Raw genomic sequence first — 19743 nt, 5'->3', positions numbered from 1 at the left:
ATTATTCCAGTTTTATAGAGAATGATCTGACACTCAGAGAAGTTAAGTAACTTGCCCAAGATCTCTCAGCTAATAAATAATAAAGTCAGGATTAAAATTTAGGCTCTAAAAAATAAAATAAAATAAAATAAAATTTAAAGCTCTTGTACCCCAGTCTAAAGCTCTTTCCACTAAGTGATGATGCCTTTCTTTCACCATTGTTTATCGTTTTGTTTTTCTTACTCCCTCTTTTATATAAACTCTCCATCCTCAACCCACTCTCTTGCCTCTCCTCCCTCAGAGAATGCTGAGGGATTTTCCTGAGTACAGCAGTCTCTGTCCCTGGAAATTCTTCCCCCTGGCCAGGTCTCCTGGGGAGGTGCCAGGCCACCTTGAGCTTTGGTGTAGGTTAATGGCCTTTGCCTTCCCTCTTCCCAGGCAGACTTGGGGCGGGCCCAAGGCCCTGTTCCAGCCTCTCTTCCGCCAGCTTGGGTGGAAATGGTGACGGAGACGATGCAGTCCAGGTCCGGAAGGGTGGAAGCTGGGAGGGTAAAATTAGTAACTATGGCTAAGGCCTTTGGGCCCCACTGCCAGGGTCAGACATTACTTGGAATGCTGGCTCCTCCCCTGACTTCTTCTCCAAGTCCCTTGGAAGATGGCTGGAAGAGAAAGTGGAGGGGCACCCTGCTTTCCTATGTCTCCCTCCCTACATTCAGTTACACTCTTTTCAACTTCCCCAGAAACATTGTTCAGCAGCAGATGAACCTTAGCAAGTTGGCCAAGGATGGGCATGTAGGTACATATTAGTACACAAAGGTCCTTCCTCAGAGTTTGCAGGTACCAAAACTGTGAGCCAGGGAGAAAGGGTTGAGTGAGGAAGAGTTCAGGTTCTGGCTCTGGAATCTATCAGTATTTTACCTCTGGTTCTAAGGACCTCAGCTTCCTACAGCACCAAATCAGGTGAAGATCCCCAGAGTCCTATATTCCCAGTGCTAGTCACCATGGAGGGTTTCTATTTTTTTGCTGACTGTTTGGGGGTAAGATTGCTTTCTGGGGAAGAGAGGGTGCAGGAATTGAGACAAAGAGATGGCAGGAATAGTTGTTTTTCCCGTGTATCTCCTTTAAGAAAACATCCTTCTGAGACCCCTGGGAAAAGAGACAAAGGGAGAAGAAGGAGAGGGAAAGGCTGTGGGAGGGAGCTCCTGCTCAGCCCTGCCACCCACCTGGGGCCCCCTGTCTACCAGTGTCCCTGGAGGGGCTTCCTTGGACTTGCTTCTCCCGCTAAGGTAGATTTCCCCCACCCTGCTTACGGCTCCAGTTGTGTGAGGGTCCTCAGCTGTCAAGGCCTGAGCCCTGGGTGTCAGAGGCAAGAAAGTACAGCAGTACAGGTTGGGCCCTATAGGACTTTTTGGGTTTCCTGTGTGTGGCAAGGGCCAGGACCAGTGTGGTGTGGTATCCACGCCACAGCTGAAGATGTGGCATCGCCTTCCCCCAGGAAGCTCCTGAGCTGCCTCGACTTCTCCCTCAGCAGGAGCATGCTGGAAACCACGGTGACACGGGCCTGCGCCTTCCCTGAGAACCTTGCTACAGAGCCTACTCCTTGCCCTTTTCTACCCTGGCCTCCCCACCTCACCTGTTTTCTGCTGTGTCCGCAGGAGCTCTGGAGCCCCATGACAATGGACACGATCAATAGGAACCAAGTGGGCCCTGGAAGCAAGACCCCAGCTATGGTGCAGGTGAGTGTGGTTGGGGGCGGGGCAAGCGGGCTGTTGGTGAGGATGAGCTGACTCCTCTACCTACCTGTGGTCCCAGCCCAAGGATGACAGTGGTACTACCTCTGCTCTTCCCCAGGTCCCAAGCCTATTAACAGCTAAGTCTTTAGCTGAATTAGGTTAATTGGTTCACCCAGAAAATACCCTTTGAAAGTCAGGAAGTGTTTTACAGATTGACCCTGAGCTGTATCTCTCTCCTCGATCCAGGCCCTGCCCTCTCTTGTAATTTAGTTTAACAGGGGCAAACAATGGCCAAGTGGATTGCCACGGACAGGTCTACAGGGACAAGTCTTGATCGGTCCCCTCTACCAGTACCCCCTCCTCTTACCAAGCACTTCCCCACTCCCCTTTCTCCTGTTTCTGTCCTAACAGACAAAAGGGCAGTTAAACCAAGACTTGAGATAAATCCAGTGGGACGAGTTAGTGGCCTAGATTCAGATCTAATTACAATTTAGTGGAATACTGCTCTGTGCAAGATTTTGCACTACACCCTCAGAGCCCTTTGGAGAGCGCAGGTGCTGGAGAGAGTGCTGGTGTGAGGACGGGGACTAGGGTGGTAAGGTGCCGGCCAGGAGTCTCAGGATGCTCCTCCCCCACCTCCACTACCTGCAGAAAGGACCCTTGGACCTGATCGAAACAGGCAAAGGGCTGAAAGTGCAAACGGACAAACCCCATCTGGTGAGCCTGGGCAGTGGGCGGCTCAGCACGGCCATCACTCTTCTGCCGCTGGAGGAAGGTGAGTCTGGGGGGCATCTGACCTGCCACCCCTCCATCCCCGTAGACATTCCTGCCCTGGGATCCTGGCATGTGCTGGGGCCCTCTTGATACCTGCTGGCAGTGTTCACCTCCCCCAGATGGGAGGCTGTGCCACCTACCCCACCAGTTTGCTTCCCTTGTCTCTGCCTGCCCAGACTAATCTGGCTCCGTGACTGGGATTAAAGGTCAGCTTAGAAATCAGGAGGAGGGCACTGAAACAGGAGAGCACATGGCCCTTGGCAACCGCTGTGGCCAAGAAGAAAGGGGGCCCCCTCCAGGGCAGTGCCTGACATGGGAGAAGGTGCTGGTGGAGATGGAGAGATGGCAGTGGGGGCAGACCTCCTAGTTAGGCCCTGGCACAGCCCCTTCTACCTTGCGGCTTCTGCCCTTCCTCTCTGCTCTCGAGGTTGCACTTGTTGCCTGGGTGATACTACATTCCCCACATTCTCCAAATACCGGTCCCAGGGGCTCTGCCAGGGGGAGGGGCTGTGTCTGCGGAAGCCCGGGGAGAGTTGAACTGAAGAGAGGGGAGTGAGGGAGGGCAAGGGTTGCAGGTGGCAGAAGGGAGGGAGAGAAGAAGGAGGCTGAGAGAGTTTGAGGAAAAGATGGGGGAGAATGGGGAAGGAGAAAAAGGTCTTAGGGAGGGAGGACTGGGTGGACAAAGGGAAGGTCTCCAGAAAAGTCCCCCTTCCCTACTCTATCTGTGGATCCACTGTGCCCTTCGGGCCTTCATCTCTGGGTCTTGAGAAGAGCTTCTACCCCTTACTGTCTCGACGAGGCTCAGGGGTCCCAAAGATGTGGCCCGTGATTCTCCCTGGAGTAGGAGGTGGCAGTAGATTTCCAGTGTGGCCCTCCTTGCCCCTCTCTGCCAGCTCAGCCTGGACTACCCCTCTGACTCAGTTTGCTTCCTGTCTTCAGGGAGGACAGTGATTGGCTCTGCAGCCAGGGACATCTCACTGCAGGGTCCAGGCCTGGCTCCAGAGCACTGCTACATCGAGAACCTGCGGGGCACCCTCACCCTCTACCCCTGCGGCAATGCCTGCACTATTGATGGGCTCCTGGTCCGGCAGCCCACCCGACTCACTCAGGGTAAGTTCTAACAGCCCGGAACCTAGGGAGCTGTTTAAAAGCTTGTGCATGACAGGTGCAGGGGAAGCCTGCTGTGTTGGTTGCCATGGTAACCGCCTGAGTGGCCAAGTTGGGGGTGGGGTGCTCAGGTGCATCTGGATCGGGTGCATTTCGAAACCCCTCCAGCATCCAGACTTGTCTTCAACCTGCTTTTCTCTGGTCACCCCCACCCTGCCACCGTGGGGAGAGAAGAGGGCCTGCTTCCTGCTCTCAGAGGGCACGGGGAGTGGTGCAGTGGTCACTCGTGGTCGTTAGGGGAGAGCAGTTGGAGCAGCAGCGAGGGGAAAGTGGCACATGGCTCCATGGTGCCAGGAGGGAGTTGTTCTGAAAGGCTGTTGAGGCTGGGGAGCTGCTGAGGACAATGGCGATGGGACAAGGGCAAAATCTGATGGCAGAATCTGAGGACACGCTCACTCCTGTTAAAACACTGTTGACAGTAGCTTTTGGGTCATGAATATGGTTACCACCCTGTTTCCCAAAGCAACAGGCCATTCCGTTGTGTAAGGGAGCTCTAAAAACTGGGCCTCCGGTTACTATGGTGACCAGGCAGGTAAGGGGTTGGCCAGGTAGCACTCTGATAAACCAGGTGTGTTTGCCCTGGACATCAATGTATACAGTGAAGCACCGTATTAGGGGGATGACAAAAGTGGGTTTGGGTGGGGGGTAGAGGATGGAGCTTTGGACTAAGCCTGGCTCTAAGTAGGAGGACCCGTGTCCTGGCAGTGTTTTCTTGGGACTCTTACCTCCTACTGGCTGGAAGCTCCTTTGTAGTGGAAATCCCACCCACTCCACTGTTTCCCTCTCTCCTTCTCTTCACACCTCTTGGGGTCTCTCCCTTCAGGGCTGACCCAGGAGACCCAACCTTCCTGCCTTTGGGAGTGTCAGGGGGACAACTGACTCCAGGGAGACAGGTCTGCCAGGAGCAGCAGCAGACAGGCCCTCATCTCCTCCAGGGCTTCTCTGACTCCAGATAGAGGAGGAACCCCCATAAATTGAGGCTTTGGCTGTGATGCCATCTGGCTCCTGACCGTACTCTTCCATCTCAAAGAGAGCATCTTCCCCAAGATTTGGGTACGTGGAAGTGAGATAGTAGAACAGCAAGGAGAGGCAGAGGCAGAGTTCAAAGAAGGCTGGAGAAAGAGCCCAGCCCCAAATCCCTCACGTTCATGAGCAAGAATTTTCTTCCCCTGTGCGTTGTGAGCAGGGTGGAGGAACCGATGCTCTGTAGGCCTCTCTTGCCTGGTCTTCCCAGGGCAGCATTTAGCTCCCTGAGAAGAGGGAGGGCCTGGGCCAAGATGGAATTCTTAGGCATTTCCTGTGGCCCAAGTGACCCCCAACTCTTGCCCAGGCAAAAGCCCACCCTGCCAACTATGTACCCTCCCACTCTCTCCTGACCCTAAACCCCCTTCCCTTTTGCTCCCTTCCACCCCCATAGCTGCCTTGTCTAGGCTCGCCTGTCTCAGAAGCTTGGCAGCCTGGGGAGGGGTAGGCAGAGGCACAAAGGAACGGGTGTTCTTCTCCCCAGCACTACCCCTCCCCTGGGCTCCAGGAGCTGAGGGTTTCCTTGTCTCATCTCTGGAGCAAGGCACCAAGCCCAGCCCTGCCTGGCCCCACTCCGGACATTCTTGGGAGCGCGTTTCCCTGGAAACTGGGTGGCTCGGGGGTGCATGTGCTATCTCTATGTGTCTGTGTAACTGGAGTGTGTTTATGTATCTCCGGATGTGTTTGTGCCTCTGGGCTTGTGTATCTTTGTGTTTGTGTCTTTCCTTGTGTTTATGGATCAGAGTGTTCAAGTTGGGGGCAGGGGTGAACTCAGGGCTGATGGTAACGAAGTCCGTGTGTGCGCCTGTGAGGATATGAGAACTCACTGGCCACGTGCCTATCTGTGGGCGTATATGCAAGAGGATCATTTTCCCTGTCTTGTTTCCCCGATCCAGCCTTGTAGGGGGGACCCCCCTCTTTGAAAAACAGAGGGCTACCCTAGAAATAACAAGGAGCCCTCTCTGGCTGGGCCGGGCTTTGGATGCATCATTCTGGGCACTGGGCCCAGCCATAGGCAATTGGAGAGGCACACGTCATCACGAGCAGGGTGGCAGTGACAGGCTCTTCCAGCAGGAATATGCCTGGCCAGGGGGTGGGGGGAAGCAGGCAGAAAACAGATGCCAACCTTTAGCTAGAGCTATGGACATGGGGGCCAGGAAGATCCTGCTTTCAGTCCTATCCCCGGGTATCCTGGGACATCCCACGCTGCCCTCTCTCTACAGAACAAGAGGTGGAGCTAGGAAGAGGACCAAGGAAATGAGGAGGAATATCATATCTGGGTCTAGGCTGTCCCGCCCCGAGACCACATCGCCAGACCACATGAAAGATCTGGGAGGGGACCAAGTAGGGAAGGGCCCGGAAAGCCATGAAGCTCAGGGACCAGGCTGTCTAGACAGAAGGTCCTCATCCTCTCCCAACATTCACTGCCAGCCCTTCGTTGGAGTCTCCTTCACTCCCCAGGCGCCTCCTTGGTGGGCAGGGGCTTCTCTGAGGGCCAGCAGGGAGGCTCCCTGGAATGTGGCTGGTGAGCCAGGATTCCTGAGTTATCCAGCTGCCTCCCTCTGGGATCCAGGACACTGAGCCTCTTCCTCTTCCACACAGCTGTCAGTTATTCCTTCTGTAAAATGGGAGTGACGCCTCCAACTGTCCTCTGTTATAAGACTGATAAAGATCTTGACTAATAAAGCTCAAAGGAAGGAGAGAAAAAGCAAATGCTCCTAGCTCCCCACTTCTTTGTGTCTGCCTCCTGCCCCATTTCTCCCTGGCGGTATCCTCTGTGTCCGTCTGGGTCTGTCCAGCTGGCCGTCACAGTTTCCAGACTGATGAATCACATTTCCTGAGGAGATTTTTTTTTTTTAAACCCTCCCCCTATTTTGCATTTGACCCTATATGGTTTTCCTTTTTCCTTCAGAAGGGGAGTAAGCTGTATGTGAGTATATGAGTGCGCGGGGGCGTGCGTGCGTGCGTGCGTGCGTGCGTGCGTGCGTGTGTGTGTGTAGTATGGCTGGGTGGGTAGGAGTTCAGTGAGGGTGGAAAAATTGTTTGACTGTTTCTCTAAGGAGGCTGACTTTTGACTTCAGAGTCTCTCTGGGGACTGAGTGAAAGGTTATCTGTGCCTGAGTGAGGGTATAACCGAGAGAGGGGCTGGTGCCTGAGGGGTGGTATGTTTGAGAATAAATGTGTGTGGGAGACAGGACGTGTTTAACTGGGGTGTCTGTGTGATTTAGAGTATGCACGGCCGAGTGGTGTCTGTGTGACTGAGCAGGTGTTGGTGTGTACCTGGGAGAAAGTGTGTGGGGCTACGTGAGCACTGAGCATACAGAAGACGTCTGAGAGAACACAGTGTGTCCCTTAAGGTTCTGGTGTCCAGAGGCCAGTCCCTGGAATGAGAGGAACTTTCTGGGACCCAGGCTGGGTGGTAGGTACTTGCCTGGCCCAGAACCTCAGCCAGGTCCTGGGGGCTCCAGAGGCGGCTGGCACTGTTTCCAGATGGGAAGGGTACCTCCTTGGGGTGAAAGAGCTCTTTACGGGGCTAGCACGACCGGTGGTTGTGGTTGGAAGGAGGTGGGTTGGCTTCTGGAGCCCCAGGGGAGTGGGCTGGCTTGGAAGAGGCAGGGCCTTGGTCCAGTGTGGGTCATGGGGCGAGGTGAACTGCTGGGAGGGTGGGGGTAAGGGGGGCAAAGGAGGAGGTGTTTAGGGTGGAGACAGGGGCCGGGCTCAGTGCTGCGCACACTGCACACAGCACTGCCTTGGCCTGCACTTGTCATGGTGGCAGACTGAGGGCCAGAGCTGGACCCAGTGACTTAGCTGGATTCCCAGGAGTTTCACTCTTCTCTCTAATATATGGAGCCATGGACTGTCAGAGCTTAACCTTTGCTGTCATCAAGCCAGCCTCCTCACTCTGTTGATAAGGAACCCGAGGCCAGAGGGTGTGACTGGCCCAAAGTGACCAGCCAGGGGCTGGGCCGGCCCCCTCCTAGGCCTCTGGTGGCTTCTGGCCACAGAGGGGTCTCAGTGAGACCCCAATTCCCCTTACTTCTGCCTCCTGGCTCTTCACCCTCTGGCCTTTGTATCTACCTCTCACCTGTCCTTCTCTCTGTCATCTCCCTGGAACCTTTCCTCCTTGCCCCACTTCTACTCCTGACCCGGGCTCAGGACTTCTGAGCTGGCTCCCTCCCCGCATCTCCCCCGCCCCGCCCCGCCCCGCCCCGCCCTCTCCATCCCGCTCCCCTCTCCTCTCCTCTCCTCTCCTCTCCTCCATCACTTCCTCTTCCCCTCCTCCTCTCCTTTGTCCCTCCCTCCCGGGCTCCCTTCCCCCGCCGCCAGTGGCCGGCCCGCCCCTCCCCGGGCATTGGTGGCTGCTCGCTGCCTCGCCGCTCGCTGCTCCGAGCCCGGAGCCGGCGGCGCGGGAGGTCGGCCCGCCTCTCCAAAGGCCCGGGGCGGGCCGGGGACCTGGAAGGCTCGAGCTAGCAGGGGCGAGCGGTCCGGAGGTCCGGATTCGGTGGTGAGTCCTCAGCCCCCGGCGGCCGCAGCCCCGGCAGCAGGGCGCGGAGCAGCTCGGGCTGGGAGGGGCGTGGAGGGGGTGGGGAAGCATGCGAGGAGGGGGATCGGGTCCCTGGCCCCGCTTGGGAGCTTGAGGCCGTGAGGCTCGATCGTGTGTGTGAGCCCTGAACATATCTAAGTGGGGCGCCTGGGCTGGGGCCACTCCTCAGCGGGGCAGACTTCATTTTCCCCAGCACTAGGCGGCCCCCTCCGTGGGACCTGACTCTCTACGGGGTTGAGGGGTCCTGGTTAGGATGAGCGGAGCCTGTGTTACGGCTCAGAGGGGTCTCGGATGGAAGGAGCCAAGGCCCCTCCTCCCATCTTCCCTTCGCCCCAGCCTCCTTTTGGCCAGTTCATTCTATTTGTGTGGCCAGCAGGGCAGTGACTGTCGCTCTGAGTGTGAGGCTGTCTGCCTATATCTGTGTGTCTGTGTGTTTCTGAGTGTGTATGTGTGTGAGCCGGGATGAGAGTGTGTTTGTGTGTAGTGTTTCCCCCCTGCATCTCTCAGAGATAGGATCCACCCTCTCTTTTGCCCCGTTTGTTTTTTTCCCTCCAGATGTGCACCCACCTGCACACAGGTCGGCCCTGAGCCCCTTTGGGGAGGAGGGGCACAAACACAACTTTGCCTGGATGAGAAGGGGTTCTTGGGTTTCGTGAGTGGGCTGACCTTTGGAGGTGTGGGGCAGGAGTGGGCAGAGAGGAGGTTTCTTCCCAGAAACAGGCTTGCCAGGCCCCTGGGGGCATGGGACCAGAGTTGGGGCCATGCCTGGGGCCCCTGAGTGCAAATAGAAAGTTAATTTGGGCAGGAGCTGAGCTGCAGTCAGTCCCGCTGCCCTCCTGCCCGCTCTATTAATACAGATCCAGCTCTGCTGCCTGGCATCACCTATTTATAGCCCCAGAGGCAGCATAGCCACACCCCTTGTATAGAGGAGGGTGAGGGGCAGGGAACTCACAGCTATAGGGGCCAGGGCCGGGGTCGGGGTCCGTAGGTGCCCACAGCCTCCTTGGGTGGGCCTGGCACTGATGGGCTGGAATCCACCCAGACTCCCCACCTCCTTCCCAGTCTGGACTATGTGGTCAGGCTCCTGATCTGCCCCGCCCCCCCTCCCTGCCCCCCATCAACCTAGGGTTGAGTGGGTCTGTCTAGACCCTGCAAACTCATCATTAATTAGCTTGTTAAATGGCTGAAAGGAGCGGGCGGGGAATGCAGGGTTCTTTCTGAAACAGCTGTGGCTGTAATTAGGTGGACAGTGTGGCTGGCTCTTATTTATTCCGGTTATGATTACTCTGTGATCAGCGCCTCTGATTGGTGGCTTGGCAGGGAAGGCTCCCTCCTTTCCTAACCACCCATCAGCCTTTAGAATTGTTGGTGCCTGCCTGGGAGGGCCCGTGGGTTTGCCAGAGAAGTGGGTGGTTTTGTCTACTATGTTGTCTGCTATGGGCTTCTCAGCTTGCTAGCCCCCCCTCCGTGGCAATGCCCAGGGCCCCCCAACAGGCTCCTGAGCACCTCAGTGGGCGGCCAAGGTACCCACGTGGTCTGGGATGCCCCATGCCCTTGTGGCCTGCCTGAGCTGAACTGTCTCAGCGTCCAGGAATGTAGACTTCCCTGCCAGTCTTAGCTCAGACTGGCATGAAGCTTGGGGTGCCAAGTGGCACCAGATAGGGTAGAGAGGAGCCTGGGGCCAGGGGCCAAGGACATGGACAAATTGGAAGAGTGGGTGGTAGAGACCACCAGGTCTCTGGCTTCTCCCAACAGAGCATCTTGTGCAGAAGCCCTCTAGCATCTGGTGTGGCCGGGAGGAGGAGTTCTGCCAGACAGGCTTAGGCGCGGTGCGCACACCTGTCACCGTGCACACTCCCGGTGCCCCTGGCTACATTTTCTGGCTCCCACCTGCCCTCCCCCCTCCATGCACTCACACTTCCTGGGCAGGACTGGGCTTGTGTCTACTGCCTGGGAATGTGCTTGGTTGAGGCTGGGCCCACTGGCCTAGGCTTGGCTGCCTTCCAGGGGAGACCAAGGAGCAGGACAATGTCAGGCCAGAGAGCGCTTTGACAGAGAGAAGGAGGGTAGCGGTCGCTCCTGGCTGTCAGAAAGGGGGGCAGCTCTCTTAAGGAAGCGAATTCTGGTCCCCGAAGGGGCATCTGACCGATCCATGGTGTCTCCCTGTCCCCTGTCTCAGAGCTTTTTTGTGATCCTGGAAGTTGCTGCCTCTCAAACTGACCCTTCCACCCAGGTGGCAGATAGGTGGATCTTGATGGGAGGCACATGGGTGTCTGTTCTCTGGAGAGCCTTCTCTGCTTACAGAGCACTGGCATGCACTGTCTTTCTAACTCTGCAAGGTCAGTGGTTTTGTCCTCATTTTTCTGATGAGAGAACTAGACTCAAGGAGGTGAAGTGACTTTACCTGAAGATCTCACAGGTAGTATGAAGGAAATGTAGGACTAGGACTTACAAACCAGAGCTCTTTCCCCTCGGCCCTGTGCTGTGGAGCTGGGCTGGGGCCTCCGGCACGGGGGGAGTCGGGTGTGGAGCCAGTGGATGCCGCTGCGTGCAGGTGGGGATGACTCTTCGGAGACTGGGCTGAGCCCGCTGGTGCTGCGGGGTGAGGGCTGCCTCAGCTCTGCCTGCCCTTCCGAGCGTTTGGTTTCTCTGCAGGCTGCATGTTGTGCCTGGGTCAGTCCACCTTCCTCCGCTTTAACCACCCGGCTGAAGCCAAGTGGATGAAGAGCATGATTCCGGCAGGGGGCCGGGCCCCTGGACCCCCCTACAGTCCTGGCCCGGGTAGGTACCCACTTGGGGCACGTGGCTAGTTTGGCGGCACCCCGTGGACAGTCCTCCTCCTTGCCCACTCCAGCCGCACTTGCAGTGTCAGGGCAGGACAACACCCATGATCTGGGCTTGCTGCCACCTGCCATGGGCCACTGGTGGAGAGTGCCAGGCAGTCTGACCACTGGAAGAGATCCAAGAAGTGCTGCTTGGCTGGAATTGGGGAATCATGTGCCTGAGGGATGGGGGGCTGTGCCGGCCTGTGTCCCACTGCCCTGGAAGGTGCCACCTTGGTGTCTGGGACCCTGACCCTCTTATGTCACTACCAGGGAGCCTCACCCTTGAGGGTGACCTGTGGGGGCAGAAGGAAGCATCCAATTGAGCTGCTGTAAGCTCTGGGGCGGGGAGGGGGGGTCCCACCTGCTTGTGATCATGTCTTTGGGCCCTGCCCCACCCCCAGGCCAGGCCATGCCAGCTGATGTCTCAGTGGAGCAGCTGCAGTTTGTGTGTGAATTATTGATCCCCAGAGGAGAGTTGGGTGATTGTCCCAGGGAGCCAGCACAGCCCCCCTCAGCCCAGCTGCCTAGGGGGCTGGGTGCAGATCAGGAGGCTGCCTATAGGCCTGCCACCCCAGACTTTGCACGGGTATTCAGATGGCTGTAGGATGACAGGTGTCAGCATGCTACTGGGACAGGTGGACATGTGTGTCAGGTGCACCTAGCAGGGTGGCATCAGTGGCTTCAATGGATCACTTGGGGATTTGAGGAAAGATGGGTGGTCTCTGGGATCACCAGTATCCACGGCAACCCCTCTGCCTTTGGTCCCACACAGTCCCCATAATTTTGGACCCAGACTCAGTCTTGCAAAGCCTTTTTCTTCTCCTTTCTAGGCCCTTGGAGGCTCAGAAGCTTGGGTTCCCAGTCCACTCCCTGGATAGCTTTACCCTGCTCCCACCCTGGCCTTGTCACGCCACTCCCTCAGCTGTTTGGGGCAGTGGTTTCAGAGACTCCTGGTTGGTTGACAAGGGCTGGGGCAGGGCAAAGGCAGGCTCTTGCTGGCATGGTTTAACGGGCTAATTGGAGGCACTGAGCTGCACCTAGCTGCTGCCCAGCCTGGCTTCCAGGAACTGGCCTTTAGGGCCAGGCCCCTCCCTTGCCTCTGACTGGATAAAGTGGTGCTGCACACACCCCTCGCCCATCCCTGGAGGATCTGTGTGTGTGTTTTCCTGGGTCTCGGCTGCTGTGTTGGGAGGCCCTTATGTCCTATTGGACTGGGACCACCTCCTCCCCGGAACTTCTGGCCCGCTCCCCAGCGTGCCCCCATGCCCTTTGCAGAAGGTCCACCTGCCCTTCCTGAAGTGGAGCTTGAGGAGGTTGAGGAAACCAAGGCAGGGAGGAACCTAGTCTTAGGGTGAGTGCCTGGCCGTGTTGCCGACTCTGTCCTAAGTCATAAAATGTCAGAGCCAGGAGAGCCCTCTTCCTTCACAGACGGCAAAACCAAGGGCAAGTGACTTGGGGAAGTTGCACAGCAGGTTAGTGGTGGAGCTGGCGCTGGGACCCAGATCTCCTGGCTGCTTCTCCAGAGCCTTTCTAGCCCTGTTATGCTGGCAGGACGTGGGAGTGCTCGCTCTTGTGCATATGCAGCTCCCTAGGGCCTAGGAGATGCCGACCAGGTCCTGAGGCCTCTTTGCGTTTTCCTTCAGCAGAATCACAAAGCTTGGTGAACGGGAACCACACCCCACAGCCTGCAACCCAGGGACCCTCAGCCTGTGGCAGCCACAGTTCCCTGGTGAGCTCTATTGAGAAGGACCTGCAGGAGATCATGGACTCACTGGTGCTCGAGGAGCCTGGAGCTGCTGGCAAGAAGCCTGCCGCCACTTCCCCACTGTCACCGATGGCCAATGGTGGCCGCTACCTGCTGTCCCCCCCGACCAGCCCTGGCGCCATGTCCGTGGGCTCCAGCTATGAGAACACCTCTCCAGCCTTCTCTCCGCTCTCCTCACCAGCCAGCAGTGGGAGCTGTGCCAGCCACTCCCCCAGTGGGCAGGAGCCAGCCCCTTCCATGCCCCCCCTGGTGCCTGCCCGGTCCTCTAGCTACCATTTGGCCCTGCAGCCCTCACAGTCCCGACCCAGTGGTGCTCGCCCCTCTGAGAGCCCCCGGCTGGGCAGGAAGGGGGGTCACGAGAGGCCGCCCAGCCCTGGCCTCCGAGGTCTGCGGACAGACAGCCCTGCAGCCACTGTCTTGGCAGTGGCCTGCAGAGCCACCGAGAGCCCCCGGGCGGGGGGGCAGTTGCCCCTGGTGGCGATTGGCCTGAGTGAATACCAGGCTTCCGGTGCCCGTGGCCAACCCACCAGCATTCCTGGCAGCCCCAAGTTCCAGCCACCAGTCCCTGCTCCTCGAAACAAGATTGGCACGCTCCAGGACCGCCCTCCCAGCCCTTTCCGGGAGCTGCCGGGCACTGAGCGGGTGTTGACAACCAGCCCCTCACGCCAGCTGGTGGGCCGAACATTTTCCGATGGGTCCGCTACCCGCACCCTGCAACCTCCCGAGAGCCCCCGCCTAGGCCGGCGGGGCCTGGACAGTATGAGAGAACTGCCTCCCTTGAGCCCATCTCTGTCCCGAAGGGCTCTCTCCCCCATGCCCGCCCGGACCACCCCAGATCCCAAACTAACCAGGGAAGTGGCAGAGAGTCCCCGACCCCGGCGCTGGGCAGCCCATGGGGCTTCACCAGAGGACTTCTCTGTGACGCTGGGGGCGCGGGGCCGTAGGACACGGAGCCCCTCACCCACACTAGGGGAGTCCCTGGCACCCCGCAAGGGCAGCTTCAGTGGCAGGCTGAGCCCGGCTTATAGTCTGGGCTCGTTGACTGGGGCTTCACCCCACCAGAGCCCCCGTGCCCAGAGGAAGCTCTCCAGCGGGGACTTGCGGGTGCCTGTCACTCGGGAGCGGAAAAATAGCATCACAGAGATCAGTGACAACGAGGATGACCTCCTGGAGTACCACCGGCGGCAGCGCCAAGAGCGGCTTCGGGAGCAGGAGATGGAGAGGCTGGTGAGCGGATGCCAGGGAGGCTGCTGGCATCCATGACAGGGGCTCTGCCAGGGTGTGGGCGGGCCAGCTGGCAGGGAGGGAGGGGCCCGTGGACAGGGCCTGGGCTTCCCAAGCTTCTCCACTTCTGGGATACACCGTAGTGACCAGTATCTCAAGGCTCTGGTGCCCTGAACAAGAACTTTCTTTGACGTCTCTAAGGCCTTATTTCAAATTCATGCTCACTTTGCATTTATTCCATAACACCGTGTTTGTTTTCATGTATAAAAGAAGTTTCACATTATGTACCTGAACACAGTGAAGCTCTAGGAAAACATACCACGTTTATGATGAAGCTTTGTACGTCTCAGTTTGAGAAGCAGGTCTCAATGATTAGAAGGCTGAAGCTCAGAGAGGGGAATGGGTTTGTGCAAGGTCACACAGCAAGTTCTGGCAGAGTGGAATTGGAACCCACGTCTCCTGTCTCTCCGCGGCTTATTCTTTAGAAAAGCCTCTGGTCCTTCTTTCTTGCTTCTCTTTGGCCTCTATAAATGGGTGGGGGCTGCTCATCCTGGCCCATGCTGGATCATCTGGAAATGGGGGTGGCAGGGGGAGAAGAAGAGAACAGGATGGGCAGCCCCTGGCTGATCCAGGTCAGTCTGTGTGATAGTAATTATGTGTGCTGGTGTGTGTGTGTGTGTGTGTGTGTGTGTGTGTGTGTGTGCATGTGCACACATGTGGGTGCCTTTGGGGGCTGGGTGTGGTTCTGGGCAGCTGTCCTGGAGATGGCATCTGAGCTGGGTGGGGGCTGGGATTCCCCAGATAGAGCAGGGAGCTTGAGGGGCGCTGGCTGGTGTGTCCACGCTGTAGCACGTGCACAGGAAAATAGATTCTGCCCTCTTTCCCTTGCGAGCAGAACGGGGTTCCTGGGGGCCCAGGGACACTGGGATTGGTTTGAGGAGGAGAATCGGAACTGAGGAGGTTTGCCTGGAGCCCTTTCAGAAGAGGTTGGGACAGCTTTGGGTGAGGTGAGGGTGTGGGACCTTGTGTCTGTGTTGGGTCCGGGAGGGATGAGGCAGGACCCCCAGTCTTCTAAGTTACTATATCTTCTGTTTTTGCCTGGCCTGGACAAGAGTGCTTGCCCCCCGCTGGGGTCTCATCCTGGAGAGGGGGCAGTGAACCTGGCACAGGCAGAGTGGTGGGGCCAGCCTCCCTCAACTCCATTCAGCCTTCCCGCCCCCTCCCCTGCCCCGCGCCACGTGCCTCCCCAGCCCTTACCTGCCCCACCTGTCACTTTAAATCTTGGAGGCTGCCTGCCCTGCCCCTCCCACCTCCACCGGGCTGGCTGCTTATCTTGGTCCTGGGGCAGGGGCGGGGCACTGGCCCAGCCTCCTGGGTGCTGAGACTCTGTTCCTGGTTTTCTTGCTATGAAACTGGGTAAGCAGCAGGAGGGAAGCTGGGTAAGTGTCTGGGGGGTCCTGGCCAAACTGGTGAGAGACACCGGAGGTTGAAGGACCCCAGAGAGAGTCTGGGGGAAGCCCCAAGTCTGGAGTACTATCCCTCCTTCACCTTCTTAGGCCCCTGGGAGGTATCTGGGTGGGCTGTGTGGGAAGGGGGCGGATGCAGCAGCCGGGCCACAGAGCACTGACACCTGGGCCCAGGCGTTCAAGTGCTGGCAGCTGCGCGGCCTGCTGGGAAGGAGCCAGGGGCTGCCAGAGGGTGACTGGAGCTGAGATGGGCATGAGGAGGGCTGTGGCCCAGGCCTCTCGGGCAGGGTGTATACATGCTAAGCACATCTTTGTGTAAACCTGTGTCAGGTCCCTGTGGGCCCCTGGGTCTGTGTTCCGGCCCTGCCTGTGTGGGTCGGTGCCCACCTGTCTGTGTGCTAGACTGTGTTTATCCGTGTGTGTGCCAGTGTGCGTTTGTGCATGTCAGGACTGGTGTGTTTGTGCGTAGCTGCCTGTTAATACAGGCCCCGGGGTACGTGTTGTGTCTTTGTGTGTCAGTGCTGATATGCGGCGGTGTCTCTGTGGGCCCAGGTGTCTTTGGATCTACGTGTATCCATGTCAGCATGAACACCTGTGTGTTTATCTGTGTCTCATTGTGTTCTTTACCTGCCTACCAGCATGTGTTTCTGGGTGCGTCTGGGTGTGTCCCTGTGTGTTCATGAGGAAGCCCACCCTGGGACAGAATGAGAAGGGAGAGGAAGCAGGAAGATGGGAGGGGCTGGCCGCGTGGGCAGGTGGCACGACAGCCCGGTTCCTCCTGCCCGCCTCTGGGGCACCCACCCTCCTTCCCTCTGCCTCCCCAGACCTTGGGCTCTGGGCTCTCCTGACTTGATTCTGACCCTGAGCCCCTAGTGTCCTAGTCCTCTCTCCTGACGGGACACCATGCCTGGCTGTAGCCCTCCTGGGACCCAGCCTCCTCCCCTTACGCCCTGCTCTGTCCACCCTCCCCAGGAACGACAGCGCCTGGAGACCATCCTGAATTTATGCGCCGAGTACAGCCGGGCCGACGGGGGACCTGAGGCGGGGGAGCTGCCCAGCATCGGGGAGGCCGCTGCAGCCTTGGCTCTGGCCGGCCGGAGGCCCTCACGAGGCCTTGTGGGGGGCACTGGGGCCTCTGCGCGGAGCAACGAGGAGCCTGGAGGTGCCACCCAACGCCTGTGGGAGACTGTGGAGCGCTCGGATGAGGAGAATCTCAAGGAGGAGTGCAGTAGCACGGAGAGCACCCAGCAGGAGGTGGGACCCAGCAGGAGGTGGGACGCGGGGTGGCCTGCCGCAGGCCGAGGAGGCACGCGTGTGTGGTGGATGCCAAGGCCCAGCGAGGGGGAAGTATATGAAGTTTGGGACGACATCAGGGTGTAGAAATGAGGAGGCGGGACTCCCCTGGCAGTCCACTGGTTAAGACTCCGCGCAGGGCCTGTGGGTTCCACGATCTCTGCTCCGGAAACTAAGGTCCCGCGTATCCAGTAGCAGGGCCAAAAAAAAAAAAGAGGAGGCAAGGAAGAGGGGGAGGTGTTGATGAGTTTCCCAAGCTATAAATATGCTTTACGACCTGGCTTTCCTTGGCGCCCCACCCAGGCCTGGCACCCGGTGGTGAGTCTGTTACTTTTAGCCAAGCTGTACTGCTCCCTGTGCGGGGAGGGGAGCTTCCTCCTATCTCAGTCCAGCTGCCCCTTCCAAGCACCCTGAGAAATGGGGATCCGTTTCCGTAGTCTCATCCTGGAAGGCTCTAGAGGCTCCCCTAGCTGATGGCTCCCCTCCCCTCCAGCACGAAGATGCACCTAGTGCCAAGCTCCAGGGAGAGGTGCTGGCCCTGGAAGAGGAGCGGGCTCAGGTGCTGGGGCGAGTGGGGCAGCTGAAAGTCCGGGTGAAGGAGCTGGAGCAGCAGCTGCAGGAGTCGGCCCGAGAGGTGAGAGCGAGGGCCCTGGCTGGGCTCCTCCCCGGGCACAGTGATGGCCCCAGAGTGGCCCGAGTCCAGCTGCCTTGAGTGGCCTTGACGTGGACCCTGCTGTTGCCTCCAGGCTGAAATGGAGCGGGCACTGCTGCAGGGGGAGAGGGAAGCAGAGCGTGCGCTGCTGCAGAAGGAGCAGAAGGCGCTGGACCAGCTGCAGGAGAAGCTGGTGACCTTGGAGACGGGCATCCAAAAGGAGAGGGACAAGGTAACCCACCCCAGGCCTGGCTCAGTGCCGGGCGCCTGTGGCCTGGGAGAAGAGGAGAGATGCCTTCTCTGGGGCCCCTAACCTCTTACCTCATTGTTCATCCTGCAGCCCGGCTGGTCTCTGGGCTCCTCCAGGGGCAGGGGGCCTTATTCTCCGTGGAAAGTACCAGCTTGGAGGGCGCTGCCAGGGTCTGGGCTGGTGTCTGGGGTCTCCTCTGCCTGGGTCTCTGTTCTACATCTGGGTGCCTGGGTGCCTGCCATTCTAGGCCCTTCGTGCCCCTTCTAGGAAGTGCCGAAGCCCCTTCTTGGGCGGTGAGCACGGCCCAAGGCACTGGTGCTGGGGAGTGATTCAGGTCTGGGTGTCTGCATCTGGAGGACATCCGCCTCCAAGCATGGCTCCGGTGCTCAGGATGTGGTCTTTGGGAGATGGCCCTCAGGTCTCTGTTTCCCTTGAGCCTTCAGGATCTGCAGCCTCCCATCCCAGATGGTCCCAGCTCCTGCCCCTGGCCCTTTCAGATTTCGTGCCAGCCTGCTGGGGCCGCTCCATCCCACAGGGGCCGTGTCAGCCACGCCCAAGATGTCCAACAACGTGCCAAAAGCTCCGAAGTGGAGAGGGGCCACCTATGTCTGGACTTGACAGTATTTTTCCAAGAATTAATTCTCCTCCTGGATTTTTTGAGAGTGTCTTCCTCCAGCCCCTCAGTTTTGAAGCTCTTAACAATTCTGTGACCCTCCCACCCTGTTTTTTGGAGCTTTGGCTCTGGACCCCAAAACCACACTCCCAAATTCTGTGCCAAATTAACTCCATGCTTACCAACCAGGCCTGCACTAACGCCCCCTCTAATCACTGTCCTGGGCTCTCTGCATGTCCCTAACTGCCAGTGCCACCCAGGCAGGGCTGAGCCGTGCCTGCTTTTGCACTAACTCCACGGGCACCCCTGTGCCCTTGGCCCCTCCCCTCTAATGTTGCCTCCTTCCGTTCTTGGTGTGGGACCCCAGGGTTTTGATCAGAAAGGAATGGGCAGGGGGCACAGCTCCACTTTGCTCAGTGGGGCATTGGCAGGAGGGGTACAAAATTGGGGGAAATGCTTGGCCGAGGAGCCTCTCAGTCCAAAGAGCTCCTCTCATTTGGAAAAGCCAGGGTGCGGCCTCCACAGACTGTTTGCAGTTTCCTGCACAGAGGAGAGGCGGGCTGTCCTCCAGCCGTCACCTGTCTTCCCTCCTGAGTGGAGGGATGAGGAGGTCCAGTGGTGGTGGCATGGCCAGGGGAGGGCACGGACAGGGGCTCTCTGCCACACAGTGGCTACCCTTCCTAGCTTTCCTCTGGGGCTTCCCAATTTCAGATACTCCAACCAGAGGGTGGGAAGGGGTAGGTCTCTCCCCACTCCCACCCCTGATCCATTCAGAACATAGGGTATTGCAAAGGCTGAGTCCAAGCATGGGGAAGTGCTTGGACCTCAGAAACTGGCCTGATCAGGTCCTCCTCTCCTGGGTGAGGATGGGGGCGTGGGGTGGAGGCGGGACAGGGGCAGGGTTCAGCACAGGGACTCCAGGGTGAAGCTCAGCATTTCAGCAGGAACCTGTCTAACCTCATTTCTCATTGACCTGGCATTGCCTGGAGGCATGGACTTTGCCTTCTCTCTGGGCCCAGTTATTTGAGGTGGAGGTGGTGATGGTGGTGGCCACGGTGGTGGTGGCAGTGGGGAAGGTTCCCTCAGCTTCCCTCCCCAGCGCCCAGCCCATGGCCCCATTCTGGCTTTGAGATCAGTAATCACAGTTTCTCCTCTGCCTGTCCTTCGGAGGGGTGACTCACCAGCTCCTCCCTGCATCCCCCCTTCCCACCCTCAGAGGTGTCATCTCGCCCCAGACAGAGCCATCCACCTCCTCTCTGTACCCACTCCTGGGGCTCCTATTACCATGGCAACGGGCCGAACTAATTGCAACCCTCATCCTACTGAAGTTCAGCCTGCAGTGCCAGCACCCCACCCCCACCCTGGGCAGGAGGTGGGGAGGCCAAGGGGGTTGGGTTGGGGTCCCCTCCACTGCACGGCTGTAGCTTTAACATCC

At 58.4% G+C, this 19743-nt stretch overlaps 1 protein-coding gene across 16 annotated transcripts in view; it reads left to right on the top strand.

Moving 5' to 3' along the window:
* PHLDB1 (pleckstrin homology like domain family B member 1) overlaps positions 1 to 19743 on the top strand; it is a 48902-nt gene that overhangs the window by 7305 nt on the left and 21854 nt on the right. For 10 of the 16 annotated variants that reach the window (XM_027082129.1, XM_027082134.1, XM_027082137.1 and 7 more), the window contains 8 exons: positions 1635 to 1715; positions 2364 to 2487; positions 3426 to 3596; positions 10876 to 11001; positions 12689 to 14037; positions 16473 to 16754; positions 17287 to 17427; positions 17540 to 17677. In XM_027082129.1, the coding sequence (XP_026937930.1) occupies positions 1635 to 1715; positions 2364 to 2487; positions 3426 to 3596; positions 10876 to 11001; positions 12689 to 14037; positions 16473 to 16754; positions 17287 to 17427; positions 17540 to 17677 (2412 nt within the window). Of the gene's footprint in view, positions 1 to 1634; positions 1716 to 2363; positions 2488 to 3425; positions 3597 to 8032; positions 8182 to 10875; positions 11002 to 12688; positions 14038 to 16472; positions 16755 to 17286; positions 17428 to 17539; positions 17678 to 19743 lie in introns of those variants that run through there. The other 6 variants (XM_027082130.1, XM_027082139.1, XM_027082133.1 and 3 more) reach the window with 5 other exon arrangements.

This window comes from Aethalodelphis obliquidens, unplaced genomic scaffold (assembly GCF_003676395.1).
Source record: "Aethalodelphis obliquidens isolate GAN/ISIS:26980383/991018 unplaced genomic scaffold, ASM367639v1 scaffold46, whole genome shotgun sequence".
NCBI lineage: Eukaryota > Metazoa > Chordata > Mammalia > Artiodactyla > Delphinidae > Aethalodelphis > Aethalodelphis obliquidens.
Note: the sequence above shows the minus strand (reverse complement) of the source record. Positions and strands in the feature narration are given on the sequence as shown.